The 17,307-nt window shown below is 40.8% G+C and overlaps 1 protein-coding gene and 1 long non-coding RNA gene across 3 annotated transcripts in view; one reads left to right on the forward strand and one right to left on the reverse strand.

Annotated features, from left to right (window-relative positions):
• Positions 1-17,307, forward strand: part of LOC115208525 (spastin-like) — a 52,205-nt gene that overhangs the window by 13,943 nt on the left and 20,955 nt on the right. For both annotated transcript variants that reach the window (XM_029776654.1, XM_029776653.1), the window contains 12 exons: positions 471-661; positions 1,019-1,164; positions 1,455-1,548; positions 4,779-4,853; positions 7,047-7,118; positions 7,338-7,413; positions 7,644-7,735; positions 9,434-9,513; positions 11,380-11,422; positions 11,535-11,614; positions 13,792-13,862; positions 13,964-14,004. In XM_029776654.1, the coding sequence (XP_029632514.1) occupies positions 471-661; positions 1,019-1,164; positions 1,455-1,548; positions 4,779-4,853; positions 7,047-7,118; positions 7,338-7,413; positions 7,644-7,735; positions 9,434-9,513; positions 11,380-11,422; positions 11,535-11,614; positions 13,792-13,862; positions 13,964-14,004 (1,061 nt within the window). The remainder of the gene's footprint in view (positions 1-470; positions 662-1,018; positions 1,165-1,454; positions 1,549-4,778; positions 4,854-7,046; positions 7,119-7,337; positions 7,414-7,643; positions 7,736-9,433; positions 9,514-11,379; positions 11,423-11,534; positions 11,615-13,791; positions 13,863-13,963; positions 14,005-17,307) is intronic.
• On the reverse strand, positions 4,612-16,310 carry LOC115208529 (uncharacterized). The gene is made up of 4 exons (XR_003881193.1): positions 15,928-16,310; positions 7,635-7,662; positions 7,314-7,424; positions 4,612-4,830 (listed from the first exon to the last, which is right to left on the reverse strand). It is a non-coding gene; the product is annotated as an uncharacterized LOC115208529 (long non-coding RNA).

The following is a 17,307-nucleotide window of genomic DNA, read 5'->3' on the forward strand; positions in this document are numbered from 1 at the left end:
GTACTTAATGCATCTGGTGGCCACACCAGATACTGACTGTTACTTTTGATTTTGACCCCCCCTTTGTTCCGGGACACATTATTCCATTTCTGTTAGTCACATGTCTGTGGAACTTGTTCAGTTTTTGTCTCAGGTGTTGAATCTTGTTATGTTCATACAAATGTTTACACATGTTAAGTTTGCTGAAAATAAATGCAGTTGACAGTGAGAGGACGTTTCTTTTTATGCTGAGTTTACATCATTGAAATTGATCTACCTCCAAACCAATATCCTACTTTTCCTGACTTTTCCTGTTTTTTCTTATTTCATCTTTCACGCAGTCTAAGACTAAATCAGGCCTGGAGAATCATATGCCTCCATTGAAGGGACATTAACTCACGCATAGCTTAATTAAATGTCCTAACCTACCATACTGATAAATAATCGCTAATATATCTCGATGGTTCTAACAGTCTCCTTGCTCTTGGCAGTAAGTGGAGCCGTACCCAAAAAGAGGGACTCCCTGACTACTCACTCCAGTCACTCCCTCCCACGACCAAAGCATACGCCAAAAAAAACCTCGGCGGCAGGCCATGGGGGCCTCCAGCGCTCCCCCAGCTTCATTGGGCCCTCCAGCAGTCACACACAGCACAGACTGGCCCCTCAGTCCAACAGAAACAAGGTGAGACCCAGATTGTCTTTCCTCAACTAACTCCACATCTAGCCAAGAGTCCAGGGCCCATATTGATAGTGTCTAAGAGTAGGAATGCTGATCTAGGATAAGTTCCTCCCTGTCCATGTAATCTTATTCATTATGCTCTAAAAGGAATAACTGATTCTAGACTAGCACTATAGCCATGGACTATAAAGAAAAACATTATACTAAAAGAACATCTCCAGTCTATATACATTTTTATTGAAGGGAAGACAAAATTGACAAACATAAGAAGAAAATAGTAGAATTTCCAATCATCATCACAAGAGATTAGCTTGTTGAAAATTGTAACCAAATCTGAAGTTATGGTTCTTTTTGTTATAGAGTAAAGCGGGCAACTGGCAAAACTGTAAACCCACCACCACCACCACTCCCACATCCATGTCCCCACTGAAGAAGAGGGACATGAAGAACTTGAAGAATGTGGACAGCAAGCTTGCCAACCTCATCCTCAGCGAGATCATAGACAGGTGAGAGACAATGATTTGGAGTGTCTTGTGTATTATTCACTGGACATAAAGCATGTGCTTTGCAAGGTGTCTCAGTTTGGAATGCAGTAGACGTTGACTGCTTGACGTGGGTGGTGTTCAATAGGGCACACCAATGCAACACTTTTTTTAACGTTTTGACACTGAAAAGTCCAGCCTACCTGTTTCAGTCTGTCTTTGCTGTTTAATTAACACAACCCAAGCAGAGTTGAGTATTTCTGTATGGGAATGAGCACTCAGACCAGTCTCGTGTGTGTGTGTGTGTGTTCCAGTGGCTCATCTGTGAGGTTTGAGGACGTTGCTGGCCAGGAGCTGGCTAAGCAGGCCCTACAGGAAATAGTCATCCTGCCTGCACTGAGGCCAGAGGTGAGATTAGAGAGGAACAGCAACTCACTTGACCATGGAGTGTACAGTCGTGGCCAAAAGTTTTGAGAATGACACAAATATTAATTTCCACAAAGTTTGCTGCTTCAGTATCTTTAGATAGTTTTGTCAGATGTTACTATGGAATACTGAAGTATAATTACAAGCATTTCATAAGTGTCAAAGGCTTTTATTGACAATTACATGAAGTTGATGCAAAGACTCAATATTTGCAGTGTTGACCCTTCTTTTTCAAGACCTCTGCAATCCGCCCTGGCATGCTGTCAATTAACTTCTGGGCCACCTCCTGACTGATGGCAGCCCATTCTTGCATAATCAATGCTTGGAGTTTGTCATAATCTGTGGGTTTTTGTTTGTCCACCAGTCTCTTGAGGATTGACCACAAGTTCTCAATGGGATTAAGGTCTGGGGAGTTTCCTGTCCATGGACCCAAAATATCAATGTTTTGTTCCCCGAGCCACTTAGTTATCACTTTTTCCTTATGGCAAGGTGCTCCATCATGCTGGAAAAGGCATTGTTCGTCACCAAACTGTTCCTGGATGGTTGGGAGAAGTTGCACTCGGAGGATGTGTTGGTACCATTCTTTATTCATGGCTGTGTTCTTAGGCAAAATTGTGAGTGAGCCCACTCCCTTGGCTGAGAAGCAACCCCACACATGAATGGTCTCAGGATGCTTTACTGTTGGCATGACACAGGACTGATGGTAGAGCTCGCCTTGTCTTCAATGGACAAGCTTTTTTCCGGATGCCCCAAACAATCGGAAGGGGGATTCATCAGAGAAAATGACTTTACCCCAGTCCTCAGCAGTCCAATCCCTGTACCTTTTGCAGAATATCAGTCTGTCCCTGATGTTTTTCCTGGAGAGTAGTGGCTTCTTTGCTGCCCTTCTTGACACCAGGCCATCCTCCAAAAGTCTTCGCCTCTGCTTGCGTGCAGATGCACTCACACCTGCCTGCTGCCATTCCTGAGCAAGCTCTCTACTGGTGGTGCCCCGATCCTGCAGCTGAATCAACTTTAGGAGACGGTCCTGGTGCTTGCTGGCCTTTCTTGGGCGCCCTGAAGCCGCCTTCACAACAATTGAACCGCTCTCCTTGAAGTTCTTGATAATGAGAGAATCACTGGCATGTCAGCTGGTCCTTTTGTGGCAGGGCTGAAAGGCAGTGGAAATGTTTGCGGGGATTCAGTTCATTTGCATGGCAAAGAGGGACTTAATTAATTGCAATTCAGCTGATCCCTCTTCATAACATTCTGGAGTATATGCAAATTGCCATCATACAAACTGAGGCAGCAGACTTTGTGAAAATGAATATTTGTGTCATTCTCAAAACTTTTGGCCACAACTGTATATGGTAGTCTTTTCACAGGCTGTTATGGACAGCCTTTTACAAAGTATCACCTGTCAATAACATCGTCAGTAAAGAAAAATTGAGCAGCAACTGTTAATGTGGGCAGTCCTAACATAATGGTCTGTATTTTTTGTTTGTTTGTTGATTTGACCTTTATTTAACTAGGCAAGTCAGTTAAGAACAAATTCTTATTTACAATAACGGCCTACAAAAGTTTCTCAGAGTATGAGTGCTGATCTAGGATCGGTTTTGCCTTTTCAATCATAATGAATAAGGGGGGAACCGTGGATACGAGTAAATGTGTTCAAGCTTCATAGGAGAGCCTATTTTGCTGTTTTGCTGATCAACTGGGAATTATTTTTATTTTGGCGCACTGGTGCACCTACAAAAATAATCAGCAAGCTAATAATTGTTATAATGGTTAGGCTTGGCTGAACCACTGTTTCCATGTGCCATAGAGAAAAAAGCTGAGAAGCGAAGATATGCATATTATTAGTATTCCAGCATGACAATGACCCAAAACACACGGCCAAGGCAACAAAGGAGTGGCTCAAGAAGAAGCACGTTAAGGTCCTGGAGTGGCCTAGCCAGTCTCCAGACCTTAATCCCATAGAAAATCTGTGGAGGGAGCTGAAGGTTCGAGTTGCCAAACGTCAGCCTCGAAACCTTAATGACTTGGAGAAGATCTGCAAAGAGGAGTGGGACAAAATCCCTCCTGAGATGTGTGCAAACCTGGTGGCCAACTACAAGAAACGTCTGACCTCTGATTGCCAACAAGGGTTTTGCCACCAAGTACTAAGTCATGTTTTGCAGAGGGGTCAAATACTTAATTCCCTCATTAAAATGCAAATCATTTTATAACATTTTTGACATGCGTTTTTCTGGATTTTTTTGTTGTTGTTATTCTGTCTCTCACTGTTCAAATAAACCTACCATTAAAATTATAGACGTACAAAATCAGCAGGGAATCAAATACTTTTTTCCCTCACTGTATGTGTTCGGGTAAAATAAAATGTTTTGTTTTATTCTATAAACTACTGACAGCATTTCTCCCAAATTTCAAATAAAAATATTGTAATTTAGAGCATTTATTTGCAGAAAATGACAACTGGTCAAAATCACAAAAAAGATGCAGTGTTGTCAAACCTCAAATAATGCAAAGAAAATAAGTTCATATTCATTTTTAAACAACATAATACTAATGTTTTAACTTAGGAAGAGTTCAGAAATCAATATTTGGTGGAATAACCCTGATTTTCAATCACAGCTTTCATGTGTCTTGGCATGCTCTCACCAATCTTTTACTTCGATGTTGGGTGACTTTATGCCACTGGCATTAAACACAGCATGTGTGTCCATGTATGCAGCACGCTCTGCTCTTCATTGTAATCAGAGGGCTGATATAAATACTATGCATGCCAGTATTTCTTGGCTAAGAGTTGCGGAAAGACTGACTGCATCACTTCTTCTTTTTTATAAGGAACATTTAATGTGTTGAAAATCCCAAATTGTTTGCCTAGTCAACTTACACACAGCTCTGACACACACACTTATCCCACCAGACATGCCACCAGGGGTCTTTTTACAGTCCCCAAATCCAGAACAAATTCAAGAAAGCGTACAGTATTATATAGAGCCCTTTATTGCATGGAACTTCCTTGATGTTCTGTATTATGTCATTCTGTATTATGTTTCATGTTTTGTGTGGACCCTAGGAAGAGTAACTGCTGCTTTTGCAACAGCTAATGGGGATCCTAATAAAATACCAAATACAGTAAATGTTAAATCAGTAATTGATTGATTCCGATAGGCTCTGTAATTTTGAACTTCATGAAACCAGTGCTGAGTAGATGTTGCTTTTTCAAGTTGTTTACAGGTTTGAGGGCTCCAGCACGAGGCCTTCTGCTCTTCGGTCCTCCTGGCAACGGAAAGACGATGCTGGTGAGTGTGGTGCAGTACCATTTGGTATTGGCAAGAGACCCAATGAGAAATGATTAGTACAGTCATGGCCAAATGTTTTGAGAATGACACAAATATTAATTTTCACAAAGTCTGCTGCCTCAGGTTGTATGATGACAATTTGCATATACTCCAGAATGTTATGAAGAGTGATCAGATGAATTGCAATTAATTGAAAAGTCCCTCTTTGCCATGGAAATAAACTGAATCCCAAACTAACATTTCCACTGCATTTCAGCCCTGCCACAAAAAGCTGACATCATGTCAGTGATTCTCTCGTTAACACAGGTGTGAGTGTTGACGAGGACAAGGCTGGAGATCACTCTGTCATGCTTATTGAGTTCGAATAACAGACTGGAAGCTTCAAAAGCAGGGTGGTGCTTGGAATCATTGTTCTTCCTCTGTCAATCATGATTAACTGCAGGGAAACACGTGCCGTCATCATTGCTTTGCACAAAAAGGGCTTCACAGGCAAGGATATTGCTGCCAGTAAGATCGCACCTAAATTGACCATTTATTGGATCATCAACAACTTCAAGGAGAGCGGTTCAATTGTTGAGAAGAAGGCTTCAGGGGGCCCAAGAAAGGCCAGCAAGCGCCAGTTGAGTCTCCTAAAGTTGATTCAGCTGTGGGATCGGGGCACCACCAGTACAGAGCTTGCTCAGGAATGGCAGCAGGCAGGTGTGAGTGCATCTGCACTCAAGCAGAGGCGAAGACTTTTGGAGGATGGCCTGGTGTCAAGAAGGGCAGCAAAGAAGCCACTACTCTCCAGGAAAAACATCAGGGACAGACTGATATTCTGCAAAAGGTACAGGGATTAGACTGCTGAGGTCTGGGGTAAAGTTATTTTCTCTGATGAATCCCCTTTCCGATTGTTTGGGGCATCCGGAAAAAAGCTTGTCCAGAGAAGACAAGGTGAGCTCTACCATCAGTCCTGTGTCATGCCAACAGTAAAGCATCCTGAGACCATTCATGTGTGGGGTTGCTTCTCAGCCAAGGGAGTGGGCTCACTCACAATTTTGCCGAAGAACACAGCCATGAATAAAGAATGGTACCAACACATCCTCCGAGTGCAACTTCTCCCAACCATCCAGGAACAGTTTGGTGACGAACAATGCCTTTTCCAGCATGATGGAGCACCTTGCCATAAGGAAAAAGTGATAACTAAGTGGCTCGGGGAACAAAACATTGATATTTTGGGTCCATGGACAGGAAACTCCCCAGATCTTAATCCCATTGAGAACTTGTGGTCAATCTTCAAGAGGCTGGTGGACAAACAAAAACCCACAAAGTCTGACAAACTCCAAGCATTGATTATGCAAGAATGGGCTGCCATCAGTCAGGATGTGGCCCAGAAGTTAATTGACTGTATGCCAGGGCGGATTGCAGAGGTCTTGAAAAAGAAGGGTCAACACTGCAAATATTGACTCTTTGCATCAACTTCATGTAATTGTCAATAAAAGCCTGTGACACTTATGAAATGCTTGTAATTATACTTCAGTATTCCATAGTAACATCTGACAAAAATATCTAAAGACACTGAAGCAGTAAACTTTGTGGAAATTAATATTTGTGTCATTCTCAAAACTTTTGGCCACGATTGTAGAGTGGGTCTTGGTTGGGCTCACAAAGACTACAAGTGATCATGAAATAGCTTAACCATTGTCATAGAAAACACACAAAACAATACATTTGTAGAATCTTTATAATACACGACTAATATAATACTTATAATATAGACAGATAGAGTCCTTTCACTGGATTAGCTGGTTTTGAAATCCTCTAACTGCAAGGTGCTTTGTCGAAGAGTAGAGTTGATTTAGGCCTAAATGTGTAAGTACATTTATTGATAAAAGAATTTACACGGTGGGTACTTTGACAGAGGAGTACTATGACCGATAGGCAAAATCCCAGGGAATTGATTTTTTGTGTGTTTTTCTTTCATACAAAATTGCATTATCCATCATGAATGTAGTGTAGCATCTCCCAAAATGTGTCTGACCTGCATTAAAACAAAGGGTGTTTCTATAGAGCAGGAATATGGATATGCTGTTATGAAATGTTAAAAAAGTGAACAGTAGAAAAAAAATTATAGAGCATTTATTTGAAATGTTTTAAAAATAAGTAGAATGTTCTGCATTTTACATTTTAGCTAAAAAAAATGTTTACTGATAGGCTAAAGCAGTGGCCATGGAGTCCAACGCCACATTCTTCAACATAAGTGCAGCCAGCTTGACCTCGAAATATGTGAGTACATTATTAGCGTAAAGATCGCTTTACACTTTAATTTGTTACATTTTACATTTCTTTGCATGTTAGTTATTTAGCAGATGCTCTTATCCAATGCAACTTAGTCAATGCATTCAACCGAGTTTTTAGTAGAAAAAAAATAAACATATCAGTTATTTCAAGTAGACCCTTGTAGAAAAAGAGTAAACTCACTATTCTTTTGGTCTTTCCCTGTAGGTGGGGGAGGGAGAGAAGCTGGTGCGAGCTCTGTTTGCCGTCGCCAGAGAACTGCAACCCTCGATCATCTTCATAGGTATCTTTTGACTTTGTTAGATAGAAGAATACATAACTGCAATGAACTGGTCAAGAAAGCACGTAATGATAATGATGTTTCATTACCTGCAATCTAATAATAAGCACAGATATTGGCAAGACTTTGCTATTTAATAACTGATGAAAACGGAGAGTGCGACTATGCATAGAATACTAGGATAATGGGACCCTTCCATTCAGATTGTGACTACTGTTACTTACCCCACACAGATGAGATCGACAGTCTACTCTGTGAAAGGAGAGAGGGAGAGCATGATGCCAGCAGACGACTGAAGACCGAGTTCTTGATTGAATTTGATGGGGTAAGGAGTTCTCCCGTGTGTGTGTTTCTGCGCATGCACGCGTCCGTGTTCCAGTGTTAATTTTGTCACCTGTTTTTAATTTTGTTTATGAGTGTGTGTGCCATGTTTGTCCCTGGAGGATTTCTGTCTGTTATGTCCACATCCTGCATCCGGCCATGTCTGATAAGGAGCTAGTAACAAGCATTTCAATGCACTTGCTATAACATCTGCTAAACTGTGTACGCGCCCAATGAACTTCAATTTTTTTGTCTTGTCCATATCCTGCATCAAGATTTGGCCTCTTCCACATTACATCTGTCCAAGAGATGCAGTGCCTTCGGAACGCATTCAGACCCCTTGACTTTTTCCACATTTTGTTATGTTTCAGCCTTAATCCATTTTAGAATAAATAAGATAAATTCCTCAGCAATCTACACACAATACCTTATTTACTGAGGTATTCGAACCCTTTGCTATGAGACTCGAAATTGAGCTTAGGTGCATCCTGTTTTCATTGATTATCCTTGAGATGTTTCTAGAACTTGATAAAGGGAAAGGGGAAAACCTAGTCAGAGTCCACCTGTGGTAAATTCAATTGATTGGATATGATTTGGAAAGGCACACAACTGTCTATATAAGGTCCCACAGTTGTTAGTGCATGTCAGAGAAAAAAGCAAGCCATGAGGTCAAAGGAATTGTCCGTAAATGCTCCGAGACAGGATTGTGTTGAGGCACAGATCTGGGGAAGGGTACCAAAACATTTCTGCAGCATTGAAGGTCCCCACGAACACAGTGGCCTCCATCATTCTTAAATGGAAGAAGTTTGGAACCACCAATACTCTTCCTAGAGCTGGCCCTCCGGCAAAACTGAGAAATTGGGGGAGAAGGGCCTTGGTCAGAGAGGTCACTCTGACAGAGGTCTAGAGTTCCTCTGTGGAGATGGGAGAAACTTTCAAGAGGACAGCCATCTCCAGCAGCACTCCACCGATCAGGCCTTTATGGTAGTGTGTCCAGACAGAAGCCACTCCTCCATAAAAGGCATATGACAGCCCTCTAGGAGTTAGCCAAAAGGCACCTAAAGACTCTGAGACCATGAGAAACAAGATGCTTTGGTCTAATAAAACCAATATTGAACTCTTTGGTCTGAATGTCTGGAGGAAACATGGCACCATCCATACGGTGAAGCATGGGGGTGGCAGCATCAGGCTGTGGGGATGTTTTTCAGTGGCAGGGACCGGGAGACTAGTCAGGATCGAGGCAAAGATGAACGGAGCAAAGTACAGAGAGATCCTTGATGAAAACCTGCTCCAGAGCACTCAGGACCTGGGGCGAAGATTCACCTTCAAACAGGACAATGACCCTAGGCACACAGCCAAGACAATGCAGGAGTGCTTCAACAAAGTACTGAGTAAATGGTCTGAATACTTGATAGTGATATTTCATTTTTTTTTTGTCATTATGGGGTATTGGGGACAAAACTATTTACATTTACATTTTAGTCATTTAGCAGATGCTCTTATCCAGAGCGACTTACAGTAGTGAATGCATATATTTCATCCATTTCATTTCATCAATTTTTTTTTCTTCTCCATACTGTTTAATCCATTTTAGAATAAGGCTGTAACATAACAAAATGTGGATAAAGTCAAGGGGTCTGAATACTTTCTGTAGGCAACTGTTGTGTTGCTGCCAATAATATTTATTTGGGTGTGTGTTTAGGTGCAATCTGGTGGGGATGAACGGGTGTTGGTGATGGGAGCCACCAACAGGCCTCAGGAGCTGGACGAGGCTGTTCTAAGGTACTGTAGGCCAGTGTGGCTGGGGATGTCCATTTTTGTTTTAGTAAGCCAGGGTTGTATTCAGTAGGACACAGGCTATTGCAATGGAAAACATGCACATTGTTTAGGTAGTACCTCCCTACCTGTTTCATAAGTTTTTGTATGCCTAATGAACACAACCCAGGTTTACTTTTGAATGAGGTCTCTCTGCCACAAGGTAGCACTGTTAAAGGGCAACTTCGCCACATTTAACATTTGGTTTGTTATTATGAAGTATTTAGTTATGTCATACACACAGTTTTAGTGTACTTTTATGATTTCATGGCTATTGACTGTTTAGTGATGAGCAAAACTGGAAATTGCTTCTCTGTGATGTTTTTTAGTAGGATCCCTCAGATGACTAATAAAATAAATGACGAACCGTTATTTTCAGCTATCTATATAACATGTCTGTAGTTTCCTGATCTTATTGGAACTCCCTGCTATATGTTGCTCTGGTTGTCTTCGTCTAATGGTGCCCCCTTTTGTAGGCCATCGGACCAATACATTTTTTGTATTTTTATATAGTATATATTTTTGGGAACTCAGTCGGGATCTCAACTTACTGTCATAATAAATGTTGTTCTAACAGGCCTGCATATTGTTTGGACATTTGTTTAAGACAGTTGCTAAGATGAAACTTGACTTATTGTTGGAATCACTATTTCGGATGTAGAAGTTGGGCTAGCTAGCATGCTAGCTAACCATCAGATACAGTAACTTATGGTTAGCATCTACATTTTAGTAATTTTTGAGTGTAATGCAGTTGATTGGTGACAGTGACATTAACCTATATTCAGAATGATATTCATGCAAGCCAAAAGGAATGTGAAATGCACTTAACTTATGACATAAGCTTCGTCTGGGATTGCTAGCCAGCTAAGCTAACAGCAGACTGGGAAGAGCATTGCATCATGGGAGGTGAAATGCACCTTGGGAATTGTTTACTTTTCTTCATACCTTTTCTTTTCATATTTTTTTGCAAATATTTTCTTACTTTTGAAAAAAATCTGCCTTGTTGGTTTAGGGCTTGTAAGTAAGCATTTCACTGTTAGGTCTACACCTGTTGATTTCGGTACATTGACAAATAAAATGTGATTTGAGTATACTGTAGACGAGAGCAATGCAGAAGCTTAAAAAATGACAAACTAGGAATCGTGCAGTATGACTAACAAAAGCTATAAAACAACATTGTGTATCAAATTGTACAGTAGTTCATATACACTGAGTGTACAAAACATCCTTCGGTCTAAGTTACACACCCTTTTGCCCTCAGAACAGCCTGAATTCATCGGGGCATGGACTCTACAAGGTGTCGAAAGCGTTCCACAGGGATGCTGGCCCATGTTGACTCCAAGCTTCCCACGGTTGTGTCAAGTTGACTTAATGTCCTTTGGATGGTGGACCATTCTTAATACACACAGGAAACTGTTGAGCGTGAAATACTCAGCAGTGTTGCAGTTCTTGACACAGTCAAACCGGTGCGCTTGGCACTTACTACCATACTCCATTCAAAGGCACTTACATATTTTGTCTTCCCCATTCACCCTCTGAATGGCACACATACACAATCCATGTCTCAATTGTCTCAAGGCTTAAAAATCTTCTTTAATCTGTCTCCTCCCCTTCATCTACACTGATTTAAGTGGATTTAACAAGTGACATCAATAAGGGATCAAAGCTTTCACCTGGGCAGTCTATGTCATGGAAAGAGCAGATGTTCCTAATGTTTTGTACACTCAGTGTATCCTAGCAGCATAATAACTGGTTCTAAAGTGGTGGAATTGTCCTTCAAGTCTTCAAGGCTTACCCAATGGTAACACATTCTCAAACTGTTTCTATTCACAGGCGATTTGCAAAACGGGTGTACGTGGCTTTACCAACAGAAGAGGTATGCTAAGAAACCTATTAATTCCATTTTCAATTGTAGCCATACAGTAAACAAATCACATTCCCCATGCAATTTCCCTGCAAAAATGTATACAATTGTGTGTTGTGTATAGACACGGCTAAAACTGGTCAAGAACCTTTTAGGGAAGCACGGGAATCCTCTCACACAGAAAGAACTGTCCCAGCTTGCCAGGTAAACTGACTTTGAAGTCTACCTAGTATGTTATGTACCTTTAGATATCCTTTACCATGGTTTGAATGAACTTTGTACAATAGGTAGTTGATAGAGCTATGGATATAACAATGGATCATGATATTCATCTATCTTTATAATATAGAATGTTTTGTTCTCTGTAATCCTTTCAAAATGATGGATAAATAAAGAGATACCAATAGATATATTGATATATAAAGAAGAATAGAGACATAATGCTATATTTTAAATGTTTGCTATATCTTTATGCTTTCAGAATCACATACAGATAAAGAGGTATTGCGATAGATATACAGTCACGTCTAAAATTATTGGCAACCTTGATAAAGATGAGCAAAACTATATTCTTGTATATAATTGCTCAGAGAAAGAGATTTTGTTTAACAAGTAATCTAAAAATGATTGGCGTCAATTATTGGCACCCCTGTTTTCAGTACTCTGGCACCCTCCCCTTGCAAGGATAATGGTACTGAGCCTTTTTCTCAAATGTTTTATGAGATTGGAGAACACATACAGAATCTTTCCAGATCCTTGATATCCTTTGGTCTGCGCTTATGGACTGCCCCCTTCAATTCAAACCACAGGTTTTCAATGGGGTTTTCACTTCGTAAAATGAGATGGCCATTGCAAAATAGATTTTTCTGGTCAATTAACCATTTCATTGTGGATTCTGATGTGTGCTTGAGGTTATTGCTTGGGGTTATTGTCTTGGTGGAATAACCACTTACGGCAAAGTTTCAGCCTCCTGGCATAGGCAATCAGATTTTTGCCTAAAATGTCCTGGTAGTTGCTACAGTTCATGATGCCGTTGAGGACCCCAGGACCAGTGGAAGTAAAACAGGCCCATAACATCCAAGATCCCCCACCATATTTTACAGTAGGTATTATTGATGGGGGGGTTGATAGTTACTTATCGTGATATTCTTTTTGACAGTATCGCAACATGTTTGTGCTAGTTGGCTGTAACTGCACCAAAAGTCCAGTATTTTTCCTTCATAGCTTGTTCTCCATCTTCTTTTTAAATAGGGAGCCAATTTGTTTTCATCACTTTTATTTCCATGACTGATCAAAACTTGTTTTCTCATGGCTCTCTCATGTCACTCTGCAGCAGACATGTTGTGAGCAAAATGTTTGGACCATGGAATCGCAATAAAGTCACAGTATTGAACCGCAATACATGTAGAATAGTGACAATCGCAATACATATTGTCAACACCTAATTATCATGATAATATCGTATCGTTAGGTCCCTGACACTTCCCAGCCCTAGTAGGTATGAGGTTATTTTATTCATATGCATCCTTCTTCAACGCCAAGCTGTATTTTCATGTCATCTGACCATAGCAACTGTTCCAATCCCAGTGCCAATGCCCTTTAGCAAACTCCAGGAGTTTATATTAGTTGGTTGCTCTCAATAAAGGCTATTCTTTCTGGAAACCCTTCCAAAGAGCCTATTGGCATGGCGGTAGCGTCTAATTGTAGATTTGGAGACTTGGTGACCCCAAGATGTGACTAAGTTCTGTAATTTTCCAACTTTGGCCCTTGAATATTCTTCTTTACTGTGTGTGGGGACAAGATACACTTTTGTCCAATACCAGGCAAGTTTACTGCTGTTCCAGTGGTTTGAAACTTCTTAATTGTTACCCTAATAGTTATATATTTTTCTATTTTTTTGTACCCATTGCCTGATTTTATGATGTTCAACAACCATTTGTTGCTTTTTTGTTTGCGAATTTTCCCATGGTGATGGATGACAGTGATTTTACATGCGTGTTACCTCATTGTTATACCCCAGTGAAACAGGAAGCCAGAATATAGTTCCTTAAAATTAGATTAACTTAAAAAAGTAGAATGTAAATGCAGACTAGAATTAATAGTTGGGGTTGCCAATCATCTTGATACATGTCTTAAATAAAATGTGTATATATTACTTGTTAAACAAAATCTATTTATCTAAGCAATTGTAGTAGTATAAAATAATATAGATAAATAACAACTGAAGCCTACAATATAGCTCTGTATTTGTATTATTTATTTTAGTCGTTTTTACTCATCTTTGTCAATGGTGACAATAATTTTGGAACTGTCTGTATAGAGATCTAGATAAAGATATTGTGGTATAATGGAAATACTTGGTGTATGTGTAATCCTTGCAGATTGACAGAAGGCTACTCTGGCAGTGACCTGACCTCGCTGGCCAAAGATGCGTCCCTCGGTCCCATCAGAGGTAAGCAGCACAATTCATTCAAACCTTTGAATCGATACAGCAATTGGTCTCTTTAAAAACGTGTCTAATTGTTTCCTAATGCTATCTCTTTCAATTCTCAGAGTTGCGCCCAGAACAAGTCAGGAACATGGCCGCAAACGAGGTACGTTTACACTATTCACTGTATACATCACACTAAGGCTGAATAAAAAAACAAACACTTCGACCAATCAACCACTTGTATCCAAACTGCCACTTGTCAATATTACAAAATTCAAAACCTATTTGCGAGCATTGTCTCCTTCTGCGACCTGTTTTGTAGCATAATACGCTATGAAATACGGGCGGACAGACGCACACTTGGAAAAACAAAACGGCATCTCTACTCCAGCATAAAAAAGCACCAAAGCAACTTGCTAGTTGACTTAGCCTGCCTGCTCATAGTGCCCGCTAGCTAGTTCTAACAGCTAGCTTCACTGACAAACACGGGGATGGAACCTAACAAGCTAGTGATGTTGGGCACTGATAAACAGAGTGTAGCTTGTCCTTTAATTACAGCTTGCTGTAGAACCGCATGTTTCTCTAAAGTGTCGGGTCAGCTGACCGCAGCAGACTATACTGCACTGACTAGTTTTCATGCTCTTTTTAAAACTTAAAAAATACTACTCCTTCAAGCACAAAATTAAAACCAAATTATCATTTTAGATTCATTCTGACTATTTTGAGGGCAAAGTAGTAGTGGCCATGTTGTTGCTAGGTAACGGGTTAAGATTCATGGATAGAAGTTGCTGCCAAGGGCGCCGAGACGGCACAGTATGCCCAGTCGGTAAAGAAGCTGCCAACGGGTTCAGTGGAGCCCTCGTAGACTCGACAATTAGCAATTGAGATTGACACGTGAACGCGCATGTTGAGTGATAGTGTTAAGTTTGAGATTCAGTGGCTAGTTGTTGACTGTACCCTTCGGCAGCCTGTCTACCATTCGGCAGCCTGTCTACAGAGTGGTCATCCTGTGCCAGCTTGCTGCCCTTGGCAGCAAGTCTTACTTATTAATCTTGGTGTGTTATTTATTACAGTATATTTGGGATTGGGCGATATTTGGGAAAACCTATTCCATAATATGCTACTCCAAATATCTGATATTATCTCACCTGTAATTCCATACTGTGCTATTTTTGTGCTTATTTATCATAGTCACATTCTCATCCAAAGAATGCCATACAAGTTTTACAAACTTTTATTGAAAAGTGACGTAAAAACACTAAATAACCTTAATACAACAGCTAGAGACATCACCTTAACCTTTTGATACTGTAATGAAACAGCAGGGAGCAGGTCTCGAACCCTCGACCTTCTAGCCCGAAGTCCAGCGCGCTATCGACTGTGCCACAAAAGTATGCTCGAGCGGCAGAGTCGATACCCGCGCTTATAAACCCAGGGTCGTTACACTACTCCCTCCTTTCAAAGAGCGCGTCCTCATGCTAGCTTGTGACTCACCATGTTATAGGAACGCGCTCACCGGCCAAGCACATGCACTGTCGTGGATGCAAGTTTCGATCCCACTTCTGACACCAATGTAATGAAACAGCAGGGAGCAGGTCTCGAACCCTCGACCTTCTAACCCAAAGTCCAGCACGCTATCGACTGTGTCGCAAAAGTATGCTCGAGTGGCAGAGCCGATATCCGCGCTTATAAACCCGGGGTCGTTACAATACAATCATTTTTGAATTAGTCGCAGACACTAGGGTTTGAGTTAATAATTGCTGGGGTTGAGTGTGCTGACTCTTTGTTAAGGTCCCTGGCAAACCAGACACGACCAGAGCAGACTGAGCATTTAATAGATTTCCCTGAAGTCGTTAGATGCAGAGACTAGGGTGGGAATTGCCCCTTCGCTAAGCCCGCCCCAGAATGTTGTGCAACCAATCACAGTGCTCCGTTGGGTAGCAACCGTCACTAACCAGAATCCAGTCCGACCAGCTCACATTTGAAATGCAAGGAAGCCGACGACTGCAGTGGCAAAAACAGAGTTTTCATCAACAAATAAATGATTTAAATGGCTAAATAATTTCAGTGCACCAGGGGTACTCACAATTGTGATTCCTGAAATGCAGAGTCTGTTGGACTAGTTTTCGAATCCGAAATTATACTTTTGTTCCATTGTTTGCTAGCTGGTTCGCTAGCTGCACTTGCCACCATTGAAAACACTGCTAACAGTAGTTAGTTAGCTAGCTAGCCAGTTAATTATAATTTGTTTCCTCCAAATGTATGTTAGCTAGCTAAGTTAGCTATATTTTGAATATAACTCTCATCTGCTGTCGACATCAGGATACAACTGGAGAAAGCGTCCAAGATGGCCGACCATTGTTTTCAACATAACTGCTCACATTCGCATATGCTGTTTCGCGGTTGCTGTCATCTGTTTTACAGAGCCGATAACACCTGCGCACTAGCACTCAGTGGTGGAAAAAGTACCCAGTTGTCATACTTGAGTAAAAGTAAAGATAACATAATAGAAAATGGCTCAAGTGAAAGTCACCCAGTAAAATACTACTTGAATAAAACTTTTAAAGTATTTGGTTTTAAATAAACAGTACTTAAGTATCAAACATAAATGTAATTTCTAAAATGTACTTAAGTAAAAGTGTGAATAATAAAAATTCCTTATATTAAGCAAACCAGACGGCAGCCCCCCCCCCCCCCCCCCCCAAAAAAAAAAAACTGATAGCCAGGGGAACACTCAGACATGTTTACAAACAAAGCATGTGTGTTTAGTGAGTCCGCCAGATCAGAGGCAATAGAGATGACCAAGGATGTTCTCTTGACAAGTGCAGGAATTGTACCATTTTCTTGTCCTGGTAAGCATTTGAAAATGTAATACTTTTGAGTGTCAGGGAAAATATATGGAGTAAAAAGTACATTATTTTCTTTAGGAATGTAGTGAAGTAAAAGTTATAAATAGTTGAGTACAAAATCATGAGTGGAACTGGGATAACGCGAATACAGCAAAGTGTTGCTGTTTTTATGAGTAAGTTCATGTTTAAGTTGTTATTCAGCACTGTCAACATATTGTTCAAAACTTTTATAAGCTATCAAATGTGCTACAACCAGCACTGCAGCTGCAGTGAATGAGTGTAGCAAAGTGTTTTGATAAGCTTGCCCTGTTTTTAACGGCTTGTCTATTATTATTTTTTATCAAGTAATATTTCACTTTATCTGGACACCGGATTAATAACATGAATTGGTGCATGATGCAGAAATAATGCAGTGTGGCTTGAGTTTCGCCATCAGCTGGAAGACAGTGTCCCCTTTTCTCAGTGGAGGGAGGGAGAGCGGGGGGGACTGTGAGTCGGGTGAAAGGCAGCCTCCCCCCTGCTCTCTGGTCTGATGAAACCAAGATTGAACTCTTTGGCCTGAATGCCAAGCATTACGTGTGGAGGAAACCTGGCAGCATCATGCTGTGGGTTATGTT

Source organism: Salmo trutta, chromosome 14 (genome assembly GCF_901001165.1).
Source record: "Salmo trutta chromosome 14, fSalTru1.1, whole genome shotgun sequence".
Classification (NCBI taxonomy): domain Eukaryota; kingdom Metazoa; phylum Chordata; class Actinopteri; order Salmoniformes; family Salmonidae; genus Salmo; species Salmo trutta.